Source organism: Sesamum indicum, linkage group LG15 (assembly GCF_000512975.1).
Source record: "Sesamum indicum cultivar Zhongzhi No. 13 linkage group LG15, S_indicum_v1.0, whole genome shotgun sequence".
NCBI classification, from domain to species: domain Eukaryota; kingdom Viridiplantae; phylum Streptophyta; class Magnoliopsida; order Lamiales; family Pedaliaceae; genus Sesamum; species Sesamum indicum.
Genome location: NC_026159.1, coordinates 9,234,419 through 9,257,246, shown reverse-complemented (window position 1 = coordinate 9,257,246; position 22,828 = coordinate 9,234,419). Strand labels below are relative to the sequence as shown.

The 22,828-nt window shown below is 35.2% G+C and overlaps 2 protein-coding genes across 2 annotated transcripts; one reads left to right on the top strand and one right to left on the bottom strand.

Annotated features, from left to right (window-relative positions):
• Positions 1,938-3,303, bottom strand: LOC105178286 (8-hydroxygeraniol dehydrogenase-like). Its single transcript, XM_011101735.2, has one exon. The coding sequence runs from the start codon at positions 3,246-3,248 to the stop codon at positions 2,166-2,168; it is 1,083 nt and encodes a 360-aa protein (XP_011100037.1). The 5' UTR covers positions 3,249-3,303; the 3' UTR covers positions 1,938-2,165.
• On the top strand, positions 13,940-16,055 carry LOC105178285 (14-3-3-like protein 16R). Its single transcript, XM_020699135.1, has 4 exons — positions 13,940-14,523; positions 15,160-15,282; positions 15,504-15,620; positions 15,703-16,055. Exons 1-4 carry the CDS (start codon positions 14,047-14,049, stop codon positions 15,754-15,756), a joined length of 771 nt encoding a protein of 256 aa, XP_020554794.1. The 5' UTR covers positions 13,940-14,046; the 3' UTR covers positions 15,757-16,055.

Sequence of the window (22,828 nt, the reverse complement as noted above, 5' to 3'; positions counted from 1 at the left end):
AATAAATTATTTCAAGAAACATGACATACTCTCTAAATTTAAAAATAAAATTACTGAATTATAATTATAGATAGACAAAACTTCTTAGTATGATTTATCGGAATTATATTAAAAATAGCAGAATCAAAAGTAAACAAAAAAAATAACTTAAAAATTTCGGTTATAATGTGAAATAAGGTAGAAGTGCATTTGGATCTTAATATATAGCATTATTTGTCTTTTATCCTAGAATGACTTCTGACAGAGTTATACTAGAGTTATATTGCAACTTTTATATCCAACTGGAGCTTTTATACCTAGCAGATTTTCAAAGTAGCGGAATGTGTGTAAAGTTAATGAGAAAGATATGCAAAACTGACGAAACGTATCAGCATTCCCTGATGGAATGAATTTCGAATGATGAAATTGAAAGATCATAGCGCGAGGGTTGATAATGAGATGAAGTTAAATTATATTTTGTGAAATTATGAGGTGAATTTTCATTTTTTGTTCAGAAGAAGAGAAAATGATAAGGTGAATTTTTTATAATTTTATAACTGGTTATGTTCAATGAATTTCGTGAACCACATGATTAATTTCAGTAACAAAAAGATATTTAACCCAAATATATTCTTAATTCTCACATCTATACATCTATATGCTTAGGTTTACAAATAACTAATCCAAACATATTTTCAGTTCTCGCATAACTGCTGTAAGTGGACAATTGCAAAATTACTATTAATATGGATAATTTTTACATTTTAAAGTAGACCAACGAATCCTCGTATTCTCGCGGGTTTTTTCCTGGATCACCAGGTATAAACATCTGATTTTCCATCGATTGTGGGTTAATTTAGATATATAAATGCCTTCTGCGGTAATGCACGATGATTTTAGTGCTTATTTGTGCGGTAATATTGATATGGGGTGTTGTATTTTCTAATGGTGATTTGCATATGATTTCTAAGGGTTATCAGTCTATTTTTCCAACTTTTCGAATTTAGTAGCGTTGTTAGTCGGTAATCAGTTTTTTGTGATTTTTTTATTTTTAATTTTGATCATAGTAATTATATATAGTCATTTTACAAATTTATGTACAAAAGTGTTCATGTATCTCTTATCTTCACTGTGTGCTAATTTGTATGGGAAGGAGCAATGCACATGTTGAACTTTAGCCCATCAAATAAAGAAAATTATTGTACCTTAAATGAAGCAAAAAAAACAAAAACTTGTACCGAAAAAAGAAAAGAAAATTATAACAGGCATTTTGATTATTTTATAATTTCTCATACTCAATGATTTTGGTCAACCCTCATAATTAATTTCAGTCAAAATAAAAATACATATATCTATATTTTTAATTTTCACACCTATATACCTATATCTAGAAATAACTAATTCAAATATATTCTCAGTTCTCGCACAGAAATCAATAACGCATTTTTATACAAATAAAATTGATAATAGTACACAACAACCAGAGTTTTATAGCTGACAAGAACTAAAACCTTTTTTTTTTTTTTTTTTATAGCGGCTTATTTTATGTAAATTTCCCTTGCACGATGCAAATTAACAATACAATTGCCGTATACATTAGGCGTGTGCAGAAAATCGAAAAATCAGCCGAACCGAACCGAACTAAATTTTTGGTTTTTTTTTAAAAAAAAAAAATCGGTTTTCGGTTCGGTTTTTTGGTCACCAATTCAGTGACCGAATCGAACCGAAAATCGAAATTTTGTAAATAATAAAAAAAAATATTTTTTATACATATAAAAATTATATAATTATATATATATATTATAGTATTAATATTATATAATTTATATTAGTAAAGAAAAGACTATGTTTCGAAGATTGAAGAGTCTTACCGAGACAGAGAGAAGAGAAGACTGATTACTGAACAGAGAACACTCAAGACGACGACGACGGGGAGAGAAAACTCGAGAAAAGAAAAGTGAAACAGAAAAGAAAGGGAAGAAACTATACATTGATCACCACAAAAATACGGCAAGCATGATAACAACATTACGATCACTTCCGTTAGCCACTCATTATTCTAAAGCAGCGGATGAAACTAAGAAAAGAAAAGCATGAGCACCAGTCGAACAAAGACGATGAAAGCATCTCAAGAATCCAAGACATGCTAAAAGCTGTTATTGCAGTCCCAGACAATTGCAAGAATCTTACTCCGCTTTCAATGAATTCTCAATGTCGATGACGAATCGGTATTTGACATCGGATTTCAAAAGACGCTCCATTGCTGTGTTCACGTAATCTATTGGGATAATCTCCACATCTGGTAGTATATTCTGCTTCGCAGCAAAATCAATCATCTCTTGCGTCTCTTTCAACCCTCCAATTGCACTGCCGGCTATCAACTTCCTCCCAATGATCAGGGAGAAAACGGGTAGCTCAAGGGGCTTTTCTGGAACTCCGACACAGATAAGCTTCCCGTGGGGCTTTAACAAACTCAGTAACGGTGCAACTGCGTGAGTTGCCGAGACTGTATCAATGATACCGTCCAAGGTTCCAGCTGCAGCCTGCATTTCCTCTGGGTTACGGCTAACCAAAAACTTGTCTGCGCCAAGATTTTCAATCGCTTCCTTCTTCTTGCTCAAAGAAGTACTAATGACCGTCACCGTGGTCCCAAAAGCCTTGGCAAATTTTACGGCTACATGACCAAGCCCGCCAAGACCAACGACACCAACTTTCAGTCCCGGCTTGTCAAGTCCAAAGTGCCTCAACGGGCTGTAAGTAGTAATACCAGCACATAGAAGAGGAGCGCCAATGTCGAGGGGCAAATTCTCAGGCCAACGGACAACGAAGTGGTCATCGGCAACCATGAGATTAGAGTAACCTCCGTACATGATGGTTCCTTCAGTGTAAGGCGAACTGTATGCAAGTATTTGTTTGGGACAGTAATTTTCAAGATCACTAGCACATTGGTCGCATTCGCGGCATGATCCAACCAGGCATCCAACGCCGACTTTGTCCCCAACCTTGAATTTCTCCACCTTGCTACCTACCTCAGTTACTATTCCCACAATCTCATGTCCAGGTACAAAAGGATACTGAGTGCATCCCCACTCATTCTTGACCATTTGAAGATCCGAATAGCAAACACCACAATACATAACTTTGAACTGCACATCATGCTCACCAGTGGCCCTTCTTGAGAACTTGAAAGGAGAAAAGAAGCCAGATGTATCTCTGGCAGCCCATCCAAAAGCCTTCACTGGGTGCTCTGTTTCAGGTGATTTCGCCATTTTCAGATGCTGTTTTTCAAGAAAAACTCAGACTACCGAATCAACTAAAGCAGAAATGAAAAGGGTTCTTGGATAACAAGAACTAAACCACTAGGTCGGAATGTTATCGACCCTCGTTTGTTTTTTTGTTTTTATTTTTATTTTTTAATTTTTAATAAAAAATAAGTATTTTTTAATTCTATGTAGATTTTCGCACAAAAATAAAAATATTTTTAAATCAACTAATGAGATTATATTTTTATACTGTTAGGTTATGTTTACTTAAGGAGATGGGATTTATTTGTGATTGAGATGCAGATTAAAATATTATTGGGATCGAGTTAAAATTGATTAAATTAATTAGTCCAATTTCATGTTTACTTATATTGATAAAATAATGGATATAATTAAATAATATTTACTTTAGATTATAATTTGGGATTGAGATGCGGATTAATTGTATTTTCCAAAAACACCCTTCAATTTTTTTTATTAGCACTCTTCCTAGTTTTTTTTTTGCTTAAAATGCAATATATATTTATATACATTAATAAAAGTTAAATAATATATATAGTGAGAGAGACAAAGAGATGGCCGATTGAGGTGGGCCATTTTTTTTTTTTAAAAGGCCAAAAATCATATAATTGAGGGCAAAAACGACAATAAAAATTTTATCCAAAGCAAATGGGCCCCAATGGATTTAAATCCACCCCATTTCCATGTTATATCGGGTCGGACTGATTTTTGTCAAGCCGACAAAAAAAGAGTAAACATGTTATTGGAGCGGATTGGACTTGATATTACCAAATGACTACTCAAAACTTTTATTTATAGGCATAGTATACCAAGATTGTTTTGGAGTGTCGTATGGTATTAGAGAGCCCTTTAAGTTAGCTATCATTAGAAAGAACCATTTTTGATTTGGATAAATATTGACCGAGATACGTGAGTTGGACTGAACCCCCCATATCTGCTTGAAAATAAGGAAATCGATTACTTATTAATTCTCAGTTCATTTGCTACCAATTTACTTTGAACCACCTGAAGATATTTTGCAATTTACACTGACATGTACTAATGTGTTGGCAAGCCATATGACGTGTCCACCTAGCTATATGATAAGATGTCCAACTGGAATGTACTTGTTTGTTAGGTCTGCCACTTCAGCAAAGCAATAGGTAAGCCTGTATAGCTAATTGGGCTAGTCTGCCTAACTTATGGGCTTGATTCATATAATTTCAAAAAACATCACATGTAATTAAATAATTAAAAATAATTTTTAAAAAAATCACTTATAAATAAATAATTAAAAATATTTATGTAATTAAATCTAACCCAATATACATGTACTTTACCCTTATATTTACTCGTTCCGGCCTTCTTCTTTTTGAAAAATAAAATAAAATAAAAAGACCAACTAGATAAGAGAGATAGAGATAGAGAGGGAACGCGTGGAGTTGCAGAATCTTTGTGGGTCCACAATAGACAATTCTAGTGGGCCATACCCACATTAGAAATATCCTCCCATCTAAATCGCCTTAGAATCAACGGCTACCAAATACGCACATGGGAAAATTCGATCACCAGGGTTTGTCAATGTCCACACCAATCAAAATTGTGCATATCTAACGTTTTATCTATCTTATAATACATGGACCCCACCATGTTATTTTCGTAATTTGTATCAACATTAACTATGAATCGTTGGATCATTTATATCTATGTCTTTACTATTATAAAAAAAAATATTATTATACTAACTTTTAAATATCCAAATTTACCCTTCAATTCACAAAAAAAAATAATTAGAACAGTAATTTACTTTTTTTTTTTAAAAATGTTCTTATAATTATAATTTTTTTTCCTCTCAACCACTATTCTATTGTTTCTGTCTCATCTAACTTTTTCATATTTCTTTTTATTACATTTCTATATTTTTATTAAACTTATAATTATCTCTCCCATTTCATATTTTTTTTCGGAACTCTAACAAACTTTTTTCCTTATCACTCTCTTACCACGATTTTTTTCATAATTTTTTTCTTTTCATCTTACACTATAATACTTTTTTATATGCTCGTCGAAATCGCGTTCAATAAAGACTTGTTATTATAAAATAGAATATTTTGCAATACTAATTTTTGAATACTCAAATTTATCTTTAAATTCATTTCTTCGCTTTGAAATAAATCTGATTAGAATAGTAATTTTCAAAATTTTTAATAATTTAACAATATTATAATTTTTTTTGTCTCACCCACTGCTCTATGTTTCTCTCTGCAAGCTTATCCAAGTTTGTTTTTCTTACAAAGTTCTATATTTTTAATAAACTTATAATTACAATATTCCCCTCATCCTATATTTCTCTCTTCTCATAGATCTTTTTTCTTTCTTATCACATTTATTTTTTCTTCATCTTACATCATAATTTTTTATATATGCTCACGAAAACCGTGTACAGATTAATATTTAGATAATTCACAACTCATCACTTTGGTACAAATCACACGGGGAACATCACTATGTTTGGTTTCATGTTTTCGTACTTCCCAACAAGATAAAACAAAACTCGATGTTTGTTTTTGTGTTTTTACACCTTATTTGTGTGTTTTTTTTATTTTTCAACTATTTATATATAGTATATATAAATATATATACTTATATATGTAATATAAATATGACATAATTTGACAATAAATAATAATTTTTATTTTTCAAAAATACAATATTAAACATACAATATCTATCTATATATATACATATTTATATATAAAAAAGATATGATTTGATATTGAACAGTAATTTTTGTCTCTCAAACACCAACATCGAACCTACACCACTTATTTTAAAATATTTTAAATTACCTTAAAACACAAATCCAAACATACCATCCATCTTCAACACACACTTATTTATCTCTATTTTTCTCTCTCTATCTCCAAAATACAAAACAAAACACTCATACAAATACAAATATTATGTAAGTTTTCCCTATAATATTTCTTGAGAAGTATCTAAGTAGCGTTTGATAATTTGGTGTATAGAATTTTTTAAAATTTTAAGAGAATGTTTATAACAATTTAACTTAAGGGTTTATTAACTTTTTGTTAAAAATAAAATGAAAATAATATTTTTAATTTTTAATTTGTGTTTTTAAACCGTTTAAATCAAGTTTAATTATGTAATGTTATAAGATTTTCCGCACCAATTTTTGCAACTTATTGATAAAATTGTACATATGAAGATTTTTTCCAAACACTCCAATTTGCATTTTTCTATTTTGTACTTTTTTTTTTCCTATGGGAAAAAGTTGTTGAGAACGTCGTAGGTAGTGGAAACTGGGCGTGTTTGAAAAGAAGTGAGAAGTGCAAATGTTGGAAATAACTTTTTAAATTTTTTTAATTATCAAATTATTTCCAACATTTTGATGTACAAATTTAATCCGATACTTATTTGAAGTTTATGACCCATTATTAAAATGATTCAATTGGTCACTTAATTTTTCATATTATCAAATTCTTTGCAATTACTTGAAGTCGTTATCATTCTTCATTTTGCACATTGAAAAGCCATCACCCATTTTAGAATTTTTCCGTACGAGTGTTCGAAATACTTCTTACACTCCAACATGTGTTTGCGAATTTTGACGATATAATTGTGGATTGGTCCCCAGTCTCCTCATATTCAGAATACAAAATCTTGATGATGTATGTCATTATATGATGTCTACACAATATATCAAGTAAATATATGATTATCTTATTGGGTTAAATATGAAATTATCATAACATGTGATTTAATTACAGAGGGGGTGTCACATTGGGTGGTATCGTGCACACGGGATGAACTGTTTTTGAATTAATGGGGTTTTATCCTAAAGCTATGGTCAGTGAGTAAAATCTGCACGTAGGGAGAGAATTATGATTTAAGGACAACGACAAGTATTGTGACTCTCCGATGATGCAACTTTTCCTTTCCAAATTTAATTAATTTATTTCGTGATGTATACATTGTGATAATTTTTTCTATTGACATGTATATATTTTGAGATAACTTTAAACAAAAATCACACAAATCCATGACAGGAAAAAGTTAAATTTGAAGTATTTTGCAAAACAACTTAGTGGTCACTACACAATAATATAATAATCTGACAAAATATTAAGTTGTAAAAATTTTAAAGTTGTCCCTAAAAATATATATAAAGTAACAATATTTTTTACCTTGTCGATGTATAATTAGTAGTGACAACTACTATGCATAAAGTTGTTTGTATCATAGATAATCAATGGCACATCTATAAGGGATAATTACACTCTCCTCTCCTAAGGTTTAGTGTAATTTCACATAGATCTTCTGTGGTTTGAGAAATTACATACAAAACCTTTGAAGTTTGCTTCCGTCTAACAAATAAATCACCCATTTGAACAAATTTACCAAATTTGCTGATATTAAAAAAAAACTGAATAAAAATTGATGTTTACAATTGATTGGCTTATCATTGACTTATTGCAGGTCAAATAATTTTTTCTGACTAACTACCCTTATAACGATAAAGATATACCTCATCACATACATTAACGCGAGAAGACATATGAATGTAATTTGATTATAAAAATATTTATTTAACCTGCAATAAATCAGTAATAAGTTAATCGGAGATAAATATATATATTTTTTTCAATTTTTTTGTTAATATCAGCAAAATCGGTGAATTTTGACTAACAGATGAACCTATTTTTTATAGAAACAAACCTCAAGGGTGCTAGATGTAATTTTTCAAACCATGAAAGGTCTACGTAATTACACTAAATCTTAGAGGAGGAGAATGTAATTATCCCTATCTATGATTAAAAAGTGTAATCATCTATATATGCGTCACTAATTGACTTTAATGACTATTTTATCCCTAAGTTTCACGTATGCAATCGATGTAGGATGCTTGTCTATCAAATCCAAAATTATAGGAGAAATTTAAAAAAAAAAAGGCTCAATAATTAACTCAAATTAGTATTAAAAACACAAATTCTCCATAGTTTCTACTTTGCTAGATTAGAAAAGTTGTGGGCTCCAAAAGAATGCATTAAGATATATGCTATAGAATTCTTTTGTTACGCATAACTTGGAAATTTTTTATTATCTATATATGTACTATTAATTAAATAAGTGAGGATTAGAATAACTAACTTTTGGTATAATTAACCTTGTAAAGGTAATTTGTCGTGTTTTCTTTTTCCTTAAAGTAATCCTTGAAAATTATTTTTTGAAACATATTTTTTCAAATAATAGCTCAAAATAAAATTAATATCCATAAAAAATAGGTTAGCTCAAAAAAGTTGAAATGGTCCAAAAAGAATAAATGAATGCAAGGTTTATGGTGCCCCTGAGAGGTCCAATTTAGGAGAGGGCCCAAAATGCCCTCCGTAAAGCCTAATCCAGGTAGAGCCTCCAGGAAATTCAGCAGGCGCCCCAAAACATAAATTTGACCATAAGAATTGTAATCGGCCCAATTCGAGAGGAAAGAATTTGGATCCAAGAAAGCCTCATAGGCAAACTTAGGGCTTGAAATCCCCTAGCCAAAGTCAGGGATCATATCACATGGCCCTAGGTTGTATCCATGTAGGATCTTTGGAGCACACCTCAAGAATCAAATAAGGACCAACAGGCCCCTCGGGGATACTTGGCGGTTACAGAGAGAAGTAATTTATAAACCCTAAAAGCTTAGGGGGATCCTCCAACTGTTGGGGACACTCCACCAAATTTGAGGGGGATTTAGCCTTATTAACAACTTTGAGATCATGCTCCACTAAATTCGTGATCTTCTCTAACCAACTTATGGTTACCTATAAATAGAGAGCTCTCCCGAGTGGAAAGATATGTTTTTACACTATGAGCTTACATACTACAACTTTCAACTTCATATTACCATTTTAGCTTAAAGGAAAACTTTGTACTTTAGTATATAGGCCTTTTCTTTATATCAATATCACATTTGTACACATAAAATAAGGAATAACACAATCAACTCACTCATTTACACTCTTTTATCTTCTAGCATTTACTTTACTATTTTCCACTCCAAGTGGACTGGGCACCATCTTTTCTGCTCGCATCATTGACGCCATCTACGGGAACACAAAACTAAGACGTAAGAACAATGGAGGCTACCAACACTGGAGCTAACACCTAATCGCATTCCTCTTCTGGGAGGATGGACCCCCTCCTATTGGATGTACTCCAGCGGGTGATTACTACCTTCTTTTAGGACCCAACTTTAGTGGCCCTACCATTTTCATAATCTATTGGTAATGTTCATATTAACCTAACTTTTTATGTTAAGGGAACCTTGTGACAGGACGTCTCCTCTAGGAAAAGGCGGGAACACCCAACATTTTGGCCCAAAGTGCTTTTCTTTTGTTTGATGGGCCTCGCAGAGGGGTTTACAATGAGGTGATGCGCTATCACATTCGAATCTATGCCTTCTAAGTCCTTGGGGGTCCATGCAAATATATTTATGTTCTGCCAGGATTCATTACACTAATTCCTCTTTAGTTCTTCCTTCTAACTATGAACCAATGCGTGTGGTCTTATCTGGTTCCCATTTAATTAAATCCACTTTAAGTAATTATTATATGGGTTGTACTTTGGTGGGGATTTTCCCCTCAAGGCATGATACTTCTTTGAGCACAGGATCCTTCACTTTGTGCTTTTGGGACTCCTCAAGGGAGAGATATTTTGGAGCTACACTTCTAGCCTTTATGTACAACATCCACATGATATCTATTAGCTTGTAATTGATCCCCAGTGACCTCACCTACTCCCCATCGTTCAGGTGGCTTTATTTTCATGTGAAATGTGGATACTAGCGCTCAAAAAGTATTGAAATTAGGTCCCCTTAGAATCACATTTTAGGCGAAGGGAATGTCAACTACCAAGAATTTCATCTCGCACGTGCTTCTCAAGAGCTCCCCTCCAAGGAAGAAGGGGAGAGTCACCATCCCTCGAGGCCAGATCATTTAGTCGGCGATGCCACCCAAGGAAGATGCCTACAGATCTAAAGGGGTATCCTGTAATTGGATTTGATTGTATGCCACTATGAAGAGGATTTCATTCAAACTCCTGGAGTTGAAGAATGTCCTACTAACCTCATAATTTGGAACGTGGTCGTTGTGACCAGCGTTTCATGTGGGGTAGTGCCAATCCAAACCTCTCGCTGGGTCCAAATCAAATGAAAGGAGCGTGAGTTATTGCTTGTATATCAAGGATGTCGGCAGGGATGCTTTTTCCTAATTCTCTTATCTGAGCGTTCCTCGCCCTATGGGAGTCTCCCCACTGGTTCTCTAGTTGTCATCCAAATAACATCCTTATGCTGGGGGTTAGGTTCTTCAAGATACCTAGCATTGAGAGCTTATACCCTTCTCCTCTTAGGGGTTTAGGACTGTGATTCTCCTGGTGTTTTTCCTTTATGAGCATCCCACTTTCGGTATATGCCCGTACCTTGAGTCTTTTCTCAACAAACTAATTCTTGCAAGTATTCATTTTGCATAAGCCTTTCTAAATATTTCTTTAAATGTCGGCATTCTTCTATAATGTGCTCATAATCATTATGGAACTTGCAGTATTTGTCTAATTTTGGTTACCTAGGCCATTTTTTGGCCATTCTTGGCCAAGCTAGTAATTATATTTCCTCTACTGCTATTGATGTCTGTGTGATAGGGGCATTCGGGGGAGTGTAAGCGAGATACCCTCTTTGAAAGGAAGGTTTCTTATCCTTGAACTCTGTCTTTAGCTTTTTTCAGAATCACTCATTTCTTTGGTCCTTCTTCTTCCCCCCCGACCCTCATTTTCAGATGTTTGGACTTCTTCCATATTAATATATTTTTTTGCTCGTGCCAGGAAGCCATTGAAATTTGAGGCAGGTTTCTTTGCCAGGGATTTGAAGAAATCCTCATCTAACAACCCCTAGGAGAAGGCGTAATGGCCTTGACTTCCTGGGTGACCAAGGGGACCTCTTGTGTAGCGGTATCGAATCATTGCAAGTAGTCTCTTACGATCCCCAATTCATTCTTTCGGACTGTGAAAAGGCTTAAGGTTGTCTTTTGATGCCGCTTATTATTGCAGAATTGGTGCAAGAATAGAGAGCAAAACTCCTGGAAGCTTTGGATTGAACCAGGGGGCAATTGATTGAACCATTGTCGTGCCGCCCTATTGAATGTGGTGACAAATACCCTATATCTGATGCAATCCAAATAGTGATACAATAAGACACATTCTCAAATAGAGACAAATGCTCTTAAGGGCCTATGGTTCCATCACACTTAGCTATAGCTGAGTTTGAAAATTGGGTTGGAGCTTGTTGACCATCACTTCCTTACTGAAGGGGTTGCCTCTTACTTCTCTAGTAGGACTCCCAACACTCAATTTTGCATGTCCTGAACTGCAAATACTCTAAGCGGGTTATCCACTGGATTGGGACCCTCTCTTGGTTGAAGGGGAAGTCCTGGTTCCTTGAATGGGTAGCCTGACAGTATTTGGGCTGGGGCTTTCTTCTCAGTACCTCTATGGCCCGGGGCCAGCAAGGGGTGCTAGAGGTGAGACAGCCAGTTGTGCACAAATCGCATATGCAATCATCTATTGCATGGTCTCTAGCAGTCCTGGAGATAATCGCCTAGATGAAGTATATGAGGAGGTATTGTTGCATAGAGGATCCGCGAGCTTAGTAAGGTTAGAGGAGCCTCCAATCGTGCGTCTAGCAAGGGCCAAAGGTGCTCCAGGAACCACCTGTAGAGCATAGTATGTCTCATTAAAGAATAAAAAAGAATGGTGTTGGGAGGACGTTGATGCGTATCGAGGTCCAGCAACACCACAATGGTCAAAGGACTTTCATAAAATCCTAAGAGTACATGGGACTAACCTGCAGAATAGAGGTTAGCACTCAGATACTTAAGTCGCTAATGGGTAGACCGAAGAAATGAAATGAAAACTTCAAACAAAGTGAGAATAATGATTGAAAATAGTGTGAAAGTGATATAATTCGTGTGGAGTGCAAAAGTATGCCGAAAATATTCAAAAAATAGAGAGAGAATGAGAGAATAAGTGTGGTAGCTTGTCCTCCCAAAATGACTGCACAAAATATTGAAAAATGGTGAATGATAAATTATTTATTGAATAAATTTATATCGATCAGATTGAATCGTAATAAGTGATTGGTTATGATGCAAGACACATAACAAGGTCGTAACACGTGGAATATAGTTGATGGCGTCCAATCATCATCAATCATCATCCAATCATGTCTAATCAACCAAATAGGTGTACCATTTGGTTGAAATGATGTATCTATTGGGTGAAACATTGCGTCCATTTATGTGAAATTGTACATCTTTCAAGTAAAATAATAACTTTTCAAATGCATCTTTTATGAATGAACATGTCCATTCAATGATACATTTCAATTTTTATAAATAGGTTCTCCCATTTTAATCATTCTATCAACTTGGATTCTACTTAAAAAGCATTTTAAAGTATTTCAAAGTGTTAACAAGAAAAGCATGTAGGGAGTTTCAAAATATTGTTTGGTTCACTGTTTCTCAAAGTTTGTAGTGTTGCTATTTTGAGATTGTGAGTCATTGTATCTTGAGATAAATGGCCATTTTCGTTAGCAGCTGAGCGAGGCAATGATTGTTTTAAAGATAAAGAGTCTAACTTTTGCTTCGACTTTGTAATTCAACAATGTAATTCACAACTCCTGCATATTCCTTATTTTTTTCAAATACAAAGAGTCCATTTATAGGCGATCGTGAAGCAAGATTCGAAAGGTGGTTCTAATGAATCATGGAAAGTGGCAGGTGTTAGCTAGTCAACAACAAATCTGTTTGTGATTTGGACTTATCTCGACGAAAATACGAGTAGTTTGCTAAGTCTTGTACAATCTGCTAAGAATTTAAAAATATGTTACATGTTGCTTAAAGAGTTGATTTTAGTTGAATTATTTAAAGATCTTTCAGTATGACGTCTCTCAATATGTCAATGACTTGTTTGACTTGTCGTCCCTACTGTATGCTGACTTGACTTGTTGGATTTGCCTAGTTTCTCGCCAAATTAGAAAAAGTAATAGTTTAAAAGCTTTATACCTTAATCATGGACCAATAGAGCCTAACCTGCTGGTCGGCTAGTGGGCCCACTTTTTTATTTTTTGAGCTCTAAGAAAAAATATTTGAAGGAGCATGATCAAGTGTTATTATAAAAAAATATAAAAATTCAATATTGGCAGGATGTTATTATAAAAAAATATAAAAATTTTAAAAATATATAAAATTATAATTTAAAATTCAAAAGGACATTTTGGATAATTTAATATAAAATTGGATGAAATTCTAATTGAAGCCAACGAAATGGGTAAATTGCTAGACCAACGTTATTATTACATGGTATAAGTAAGTTTATAAAAATAAACAATTATTTATAATTATATTAAATGTCAGGTGTGCTCCAAGTAATTTTCCTTAAAGGCAGATAATAAATATATCAATTCCAGTTCCAAGAATTGCTATATTGTCTCAAATATTTACATTTGGATATTGATAAAGCCCAATTTGTATACAACCAAACGGCCCATCTCACACTGGGCCGAAAGTGAATAGTCCAAACCATTCGGCCGAAATGTTGATTATAAATATTTAATTAATTATTGAGAAAAATTTAATAAGTACACAGAATCCTAAAACCGCTCCGTCGTATTTCGCCACTCTCACTCTCTCTTGGCTCCTGCACTTTCTCTCTCTAGAAATCAAAATCCCTCTCGTTTTCCCAAATCTGAATGGCATCCCCGCGCGAGGAGAATGTGTACATGGCCAAGCTGGCCGAGCAGGCCGAACGCTACGAGGAGATGGTTGAGTTCATGGAGAAGGTAGTCGGTGCCGTCGACGGCGACGAGCTCACCGTGGAGGAGCGCAACCTCCTCTCTGTCGCCTACAAGAACGTCATAGGTGCTCGTCGCGCCTCCTGGAGGATAATCTCCTCAATCGAACAGAAGGAGGAGAGCCGTGGGAATGAGAGTCACGTGACTTCCATCAAAGGCTGCAGATCCAAGATCGAGTCGGAACTCTCCTCCATTTGCGACGGCATTCTCAAGCTCCTCGATACGAAACTCATCGGATCTGCATCCAACGGTGATTCCAAGGTCTTTTACTTGAAGATGAAGGGTGATTATCACCGCTACCTGGCGGAGTTTAAGACTGGAGCTGAGCGCAAGGAAGCCGCTGAGAACACTCTCTCCGCGTACAAGTCCGCTCAGGTCAGGGTTTCGTGTTTGACTAATTTCTTTTTATTCTGCAGAATTTTGTTCTTCGTTGACTTATGCATTTAGGTTAAGTTATTTGGTGGATCTCGGGAATTTTAATTTCACCATATCTTTTAATCTGATTGATGTTGAGTTTGTAATAAATTGAACTGCCCACTTTAACAAGTTCTTAATAGATTAATGGAAAATGTTGTTGATGTGCGTGAATTATTTTGTTGACTCAATTTGCTTTGGTGTTTCATCGGTTGTTTCAGCAAACGGGGCACTTTGTTTAGATATAGTTGCAACCAGCTATGAGATGAGATTCCAGTTTGAACCTTTGCTTGTGTCTGTGTATATGTCGTACACAGACGCACATCCAGCTTATATCTGCTTTAAGAGTTCATTTGAGATACTATATGTAGCAGTTTGATGCAAATGTTGCTGCTAGAGTTTATGTGATTATGGATATATGTACCTTAGAGTTTTCTTTTCTGAAAAAATTGTATCCATTAATTTCTTTACCTTTTTTACCTTCTCATAATCTGTTTGCAGATGCAATAATTCGATGCAAATCAGAGCAGGTCATGAGTTTAATGTACTGTATATGCAAACTATTGGCTAAAATGAGTTTATTTTTGGTGTCTGCAGGATATTGCCAATTCTGAGTTGGCCCCAACACATCCAATCCGCCTTGGACTCGCACTCAACTTCTCAGTCTTTTACTATGAGATTTTGAATTCTCCTGATCGAGCTTGTAATCTTGCTAAGCAGGTATGCTTGATAAATGACCCTTGCTAGATCTAACTATCTTGTTTTACAAACTAGAAAAAAAATAATGTCTACTCCGCTTTATATGAGGTCATATCAATTTATTTGTGGTGGGTGAGCGAACGAGGACGTTGTACACTTCTACCTAAACATTAAATAGGGCTTGTCTCGGTTTAAGAAAATTTCTTGGGATGCGCTTAATGTTTACTTATATGCTGTTTAAGGCTTTCGATGAGGCGATTGCTGAGTTGGACACTCTTGGAGAGGAATCATACAAGGATAGCACCTTAATCATGCAGCTTCTCCGTGACAACCTCACTTTGTGGACTTCAGACATGCAGGTCAGTTCTTCCTCTTCACAGTATTTTAGCCCAATATTGTCGAACAAATTTTCTGATCGGTATCTTTATTGTTCTGATACAGGATGATATTTCTGAAGAGATCAAGGAAGCACCAAAGCCTGATAACGAGCAGTAGATTTTCAATTTAAGTTTGTGTGTTCTGCTATTTTCTCTATAGTAGTCTGCTTCCCTCCCGCATCCCCCTCCCCACAAAAGAAAAAAAATGGAAAAGTGAATGCTGCTGCTGGTAGTAAGTATTTAGCTTGATAGTCAGGCTTCTTTGGTGGCCTCCAATTAGATGTCTTTTTGTCCCCCTCATTTCATGATTGTTCGCCTCACCTCCATTTCTTTTCAAAACACTGATGATGATGTCTGTGCCAAAGTTTGCCTATATAATTGATGTTCATTTGTGTTTAAGAACGCAATGGTTCTATATTTGTTTGCTCTCAGCAATTCCCCTTTGTTTAAATTTGAATATCTTTGGCGTGCGATTCCTGATGAGATTGATAATAGCCTTTTGACTTTGAGGCCTACAAAGTAATTCTACTTTCCTAGCTTGTGGTCTCTAAAGTCGATGGCATCAGCTTTGATTTCATTGCCCTCAACAGATGGCGTTGACCAATGATAAAATGGGACAAGAACTTCGGGCCATCAATTTTGCTTCAGCCACAAAACTCAACACATTGGGAGTTCAGATTGGCTGAAAGGGTCCTCAAGGGTCAAAGCAAAAACTTCCGCTTCTTTAGAATGGTATGTGAAAACTCGTTCTTGCAGTGGGTAATTTACACTTTTGGTCCCTATACTTGGGCCCAAAATTGATTTTCGTCCCAAAACATTTTGGGGTGTGATTTTGACCTTTCATCTATCGAAAATGTTATGATTTTGGTCCAACCTCTTAAATTAGAGTTAAAATTAAGGAAGCTGGCAACACTGTCTGGCTGTGTTTCGCTACAAGAAAATAAAAATTGATTATAGAGAGTATTTCCTTGTGGTTCGTACACGACCGTGTTACGGCAAACACTGCCAGATCGTATCTTTCAACACGGTCGTGTTCTCAGTTCCAATAATTGCTACTTTAAATTTAATTATTCAATTAAAATCATAATATTTTAAAAAATAACATACTCTAAATATTTATGGCTCAAAATTGATTTTAACCCTAAACCAAAAATGCAATTTAGCCTTCATGTGGGCACCTTTTGTGCCTTTCTGGTGACTTTACAGTTGGGGTGGAGTGGGGACCTGTGGTCGGCTTGTGAAATGTTTGGTCGGTTCCCACTTGATGAAAATCACTTTAAATGTAAATGCGATGTGTTATCCTTTGGTGATGATGATGAATGGCTGTGGTGTTTTGGGATTTGATGGTCTCGTTGACCCACCAACCATGCTCCCCCTCTTTGATTTGGTTTATAAACGAAAGACCATACAAGCCATTTGGGATTTTTTCTAAGCTTTTCATTTTTTATCACTTCATATGGTGCCAAGCAATATTTATGTGCATAAATTTTAATATTATTTTTATTTTATTAAAATTTATAATTTTTTTATATTAAAATTTGTTATTATCTTACGACCTCACGTATAAATACTAATTTGTAATTTTTTTAAACGTGTTAATTATCGACACATGTTTTATTTAAATTAAATTAAAAATTAATACTTTGTACAATATATATATGTTATATTGATAATGAAAATTATATATATATACAAAATAAATAATAATATGTTATTTCGATTTAAATCAATAATAAGCTTAAACACAATGGGAGTTCATTTAATTTTTGAGTGCATGCAATTGTATGGAATTAATTTTTTAAAGAAAATTGGATGAGAAAATTTAACCTGAGTTGGAAGGTTGATGAGTATTTTTGATATTATATAATTTAGTTAGTCGTATCACAATTATCACTTTGAGTCTAAAATCCTCCTCCCTTTATAATAGTATTAGCCGTTATGACACATCCTTCCTGTGTGCATATAATAAATATTTTTTTACTTTTTAAAATATATTATAAATAAAAATAAGATATATAAACCAACATATTATATTTAAAAAAAAGAAGTAAATAAAAAATAAAACTAATTTAGGGATATTATTGACACAAAAGTAATTGGTGTGAGTAAAATTTTCATAATAGTATAGATAGATAGTATTAATCATATAGATGGAAAGAAGAATTTGAGTAGGGGTGGTTGAAAATACATAAGGATATTTTTTGTAATTGTAAAAATTAGTGTTGCGGTGTAAGTAACCGCTATTTATGAATGAAAATGGGGTTTTCTTTTTTACTAGCATTGTGGCACGTCGTTTCTACATGCATATAATAAGTAATTTTTCACACTTTAAAATATATTATAAATAAGATAAATATATAAATCAATGCATTACATCAATAAAAAGAAAGAAAAAAAGAAAGAAAAGAATAATAATTTATCAATTAATATAAATTTTGAAAAGTTGATTAAGATAATTATTTTATCATGAAGGGCAGCGGTTACTTAAAAACAAATTGGTACGGCGGTTATGAGGAAAAAAATGCCTTTCTCTATATAGTATAGGTAAATAATAATTTTTTTTTATCTAATTCCATAAGGGGGAAATTGCAATTAAATGAGACTTCATTACCTTATAGAAGAATTGATTCAGAAAATAAGAAAAAAATGGACGTCGTATAATTACCTTGGTTCAAATTAAATGAGACTTCAAATCTTATTTTGTGTATGTCGTTATAATTTGGAATAGCATATAAAGATCTAACATTATGAAACTTAGTGTTGATTAATTGTGGATTAATTTAATTTCAACCTGTGATGTATTTGTTGGGAATCATCATTCCCACATTGCTGAAGCACAAAATTTTCATGATTTTAATGGAAATCTCTTAAAATTTGCATGCAATTGCGAGTGTGGATAGATAGATAATAAAAAAAAACCCTCGACAGGCAGCCGGCGGTGGTTCATCCACCACACAATTTTTAGTATTTTCAAGAATTGTTTGTAACAATTACAAAAGCCCTGCCTCAAGTTGCATAATGGGTCGGTCCAGGGTCGGATTGGTCCGCTAAACCCATTTGGGTGGTTTTGCAATTTTACTTTATTCCCTTGAATTTAATTATAATTAATAATTTATGGTACACTTTATGTGTGTATAAATTTTTTATAAAAATTATTTAAAATATTTATTATTTAATAAAATATATATAACACAATAAGTTAATATTAAATTTGTAAAAAAATGATTACCAAAAGAAGATGACACGGAAATACCTATCAAAAGATAATAGGGGGAGGGGAAGTTAGATGAAAATTTATAACAAATCAATTAAATAAAGAAAACATACCAAAGTGCTCTCCCTTCATATATACTATAGATATTGGATTCTCTATTTCTTTAAGCTTTTGAAACTATTGTGTCTCTATTGTTCTACTTCTAATTTTTAACTATATTAAATCATTCATTATATGTAATGTACATAAAATGGACTGGTGTAAAGAGATCCAAGCAGCATAAAAAAAAGAAAAAAATACAGGTCAATGGTGCTCCGCAGAGGGTCTAGTTCTGGACCATAAGGCCCAGAGGGACCGGCAAGGTCCCCCCCCGCAAGAAAATAGATTGACAAAAGAAAAGTCCAGTCGAATCAAATTCGAGAGGGCCCTGATCTAAAAAGACCTCACAAGCCCACAAGGAAGTTTAGACACTTGAAGACCCCCAGCAAAAGTTGAAAGGTCCCTCACATGACGCCCATGGGGGACCTAGGTCGCAGCCAAGGAGGACCTTTTTGGAGGTCCCCTCACAGACTCAGATAAGGGCCAGCAGACCTTCGAGGACACGTGGCACCCTCAGATAGAAGTACTATAAATCTTAAAAGGTTCGGACTCCAACTGAAAGAGGTCTCCTTAGCAACCTCATTGAAAATTTGAGAAGGCATCCTTACCACCCAACAGAGACACAACAGGCTTCAACAATCCCCTGAATCTGAGGGGATCCTCCAATTGTCCCTCTAGTATGAGGACTGCACTTTTTGCTCACATCATTTATTTCATACTTGTTCTTTTTCTTTTTTATATGCCACCAAAGACGGGAAAACAATGAAAGCTACCAACGCCGAGCTAACACCTCTCGGATACTTCCTCTGGAAGGATGGTCCCCCTCACGTTAGAGGACCTCCAATGGATGATTACTACCTCCATTCAGGGCCCCACTTCTATGCCCCATCATTATCATTACTTAACGATAATATCCCTACTAATATGATTTTTAATGTGCAGGGAGAATATCTCCTTGAGAAGAAAGCGGGAGCCCGTAAAGCGCGTACGGGTACAAATTGAAACTTGCAACACATACGATATATCAGTAGATGAAATAAACAATATAATATAATTGTGCATAGACCTCAAGACTACTACATGCCTCAACCACCATAACAAGATGATTGGTTTCAATCAGCTCCATACATGTCAAGCTACGTAGAAGCTTATTTTGCATTTGTTGATCTTGACCTTGGCCTTGGTACTAGTCAATCATATGCACTAAGATATAATATTTTATCAATTTTATTTTCATTATTTAGTATATATCGTGATTATGTAGAACCCAATGTTGCGATATCATCAAGTTGGTTGCACACTAATGCCATTGATGATGATAGTATAAAATGAGCCAATACAAAATGTGCTAATAATCTAAAAAAAAAAAGAGAGAGAGATCTCAACCTCCAAGAGTTGATCAGCTATATGAGGACTTACGAGGAAAATTGATTGAAAGATAAGCACAACTCAATTTATTCTATTCCTGTCAAGGCTAACTTTGTAGAATATGCTTATATTTTGAAATACCAATACAAAACAAAGAGAAGAAATTCAAAAAGATGAATAACAAAAACATTCAAAGGAAGTGACGATGAAATCTAGAAAAAATAAACAACATTGCTATTATTATAGAAAACTAGGTCTAGAGGTAATGTTGTTTTCAAGATCCACCAATTAAAGAGGTGGTAGTTTATCTCGTATCAAAGAGTTTTCGCTTTATGAGAGGGTGCTTTCTTTAGTTTAGAGTTGTGTTAGGCTGGGAATTGCATGTTTCTACTTTAGCATGCACTTGCTTGGTTCGATCACAGGGTTACTCATAAATCGAGGGGGGAGGGGGATTTCTAGGATTAATCTAAGTTTGGCACTCTACTCATAGTCGGTTTCTTGCTGCTATCTTTAGTCAACCTTTACCTGTCTTTTCCCTCTCGTGTGTCATTTTCTTTGCAGGTTGGTTTGCCTCGGCGGCAGCGGAGGAGTGGTTAGACAGGTTTACTCATGCGGTGGACGCGATTGGGCAGGGGACTGATAGAATCTCATTTGTTTGACGGCTTGTAGATTGAGGATGTAGTGTTTACGGAGTTTTTTGGTACTGACTGATGTGGAAGATGGGGGTCTGACTCTTCCAATTGCAGCATGGAAAGGTCAATTGGAAGGGGAGAAGTTATTACTGGTGAGCAATTACTCACAATGTGACTGTTTCTTTTTTATGTGCTAAATATGACGTTGCTGAAAGCCAACGATCGAACAAAGGATGTCCTTGAGTCTATTAACGGAAAATCATTTCTTATTACAATTCAATCATATAGTCGACTGGGACAGGGCCATGAATGGAAGACTATGGTTCTTTGGTAAGAATTTAATTATTCTGAATAAGGCCATGGCGGAGGAGAATACTATAGACGTTGAGTTAAATTGGTGTTCTTTTCACGTGTTCATACATGGTTTACCACCACGAATGATGACCTGCCCGGGGGGGGGGGGATGGAATACCCAAGATTCCTTCGTAATCTAAGTTTGGAACTCATTGTCGGTTTCTTGCTGCTATCTTTAGTTAACCTTCACATGTCTTTCCCTTCGTGTGTGATTTTCTTTGCAGGTTGGTTTGCCTTGTTGACAGTGGGAGAGTGGTTAGACGGGTTCACTCATGTCGTGGACGCGATTGGGGAGATTGATAGAATCTCATTTGTTTGACGTCTTGTTGATTGAGGATGGACTGTTTACAGAGTTTGTTGGTATTGACTGATGTGGACGATGGGGGTCTGACTCTTCGAACTGCAGCATGGGAAGGTCGATCTAAAAGGGAGAAGTTGCTGGTGGGCCAGTTACTCACAACGCATCCGTTTCTTTTTTATGTGCTAAATATGACATTGCTAAAAGCCTACGACCGATCAAAAGAATGTTCTTAAGTCTATTGATGGAAAATCATTTCTTATTACAATTCAATCATATAGTGGACGGGGACAAGGCATTGAACGGAGGACCATGGTTTTTCTATAAGAATTTAATTATTCTAATTGAGGCCATGCGGAGGAGAATCATATGGAAGTTGAGTGAAACTAGTGTTCTGTTCATGTGTTCATACATGACTTACCACTATGAATGATGTCAAGGGAGGTTGTGGAGTATATCGAGAATAAGCTGCAAGTTTTCCATGACTCTAATCATGCTCAAGCTCAGTTTAAGAGGGGAGCGAAAGTTTGAATCCGAGTTTCTTTGGATGTGGGTAAACTGTTGATATGAGCATTGCGTGTGTGTTCGATGGGAGGAGACGGAAGAAATCATGGTGATGTTCACTTACGACAGATTGCCTGATTCCTGTTCAGCTGCTGGAGGAGGTGCAGTCAGGTAGGATATAGGTCTTGCCGTATGGACCATGGCTCAGAGAGTCTAGGGAAGTGAGATTTACTTCAATTGTAGGGGGCTACGACAGTAGATGGGGCAGGAGGGTCAGCGGGAATGAATTTGCGCAACGCCTGGACGGTGGGTGATCGAGGGGTGCAGAGTTTTCAGACGAAGGGAGCCCAACGACGAGTGAAAAATGTGGAAACAGGGAATCAGGGACGATGTGAGAATGTGGGGTCAAATGCAGAGGGTGAATGACAGGTCTCTTCATGCAGAAATAACTAACTTCATAAGGGTGTATGAGTACGCCTGGATAAATTCAAGGCAGTAATCAAGTCCAACCCACTTATTCGAAGTCCAACAGCGTGGCCCACTTGACCAGTCTGAATTCAATGAATTTATAATAGCTACGATGGTCTCCAATTTGTCTGCGGGCCTTGAGCCCAGCTCAAGGTAAGGTGAAGGCCAAATCAAGGCCCAAGCAATTAAATACATTGAATCCCAACATATGAAGCCCACGTATGCTGAGCCCAACCCCATCAATACTGAACCC

Coding starts and splice junctions, on each gene's coding strand:
- LOC105178286 (XM_011101735.2), bottom strand. CDS start 3,248: ATGGCGAAATCACCTGAAACAGAGCACCCAGTGAAGGCTTTTGGATGG.
- LOC105178285 (XM_020699135.1), top strand. CDS start 14,047: ATGGCATCCCCGCGCGAGGAGAATGTGTACATGGCCAAGCTGGCCGAG. Junction 14,524..15,159: donor CCGCGTACAAGTCCGCTCAG/GTCAGGGTTTCG, acceptor TGGTGTCTGCAG/GATATTGCCAATTCTGAGTT. Junction 15,283..15,503: donor CTTGTAATCTTGCTAAGCAG/GTATGCTTGATA, acceptor ATGCTGTTTAAG/GCTTTCGATGAGGCGATTGC.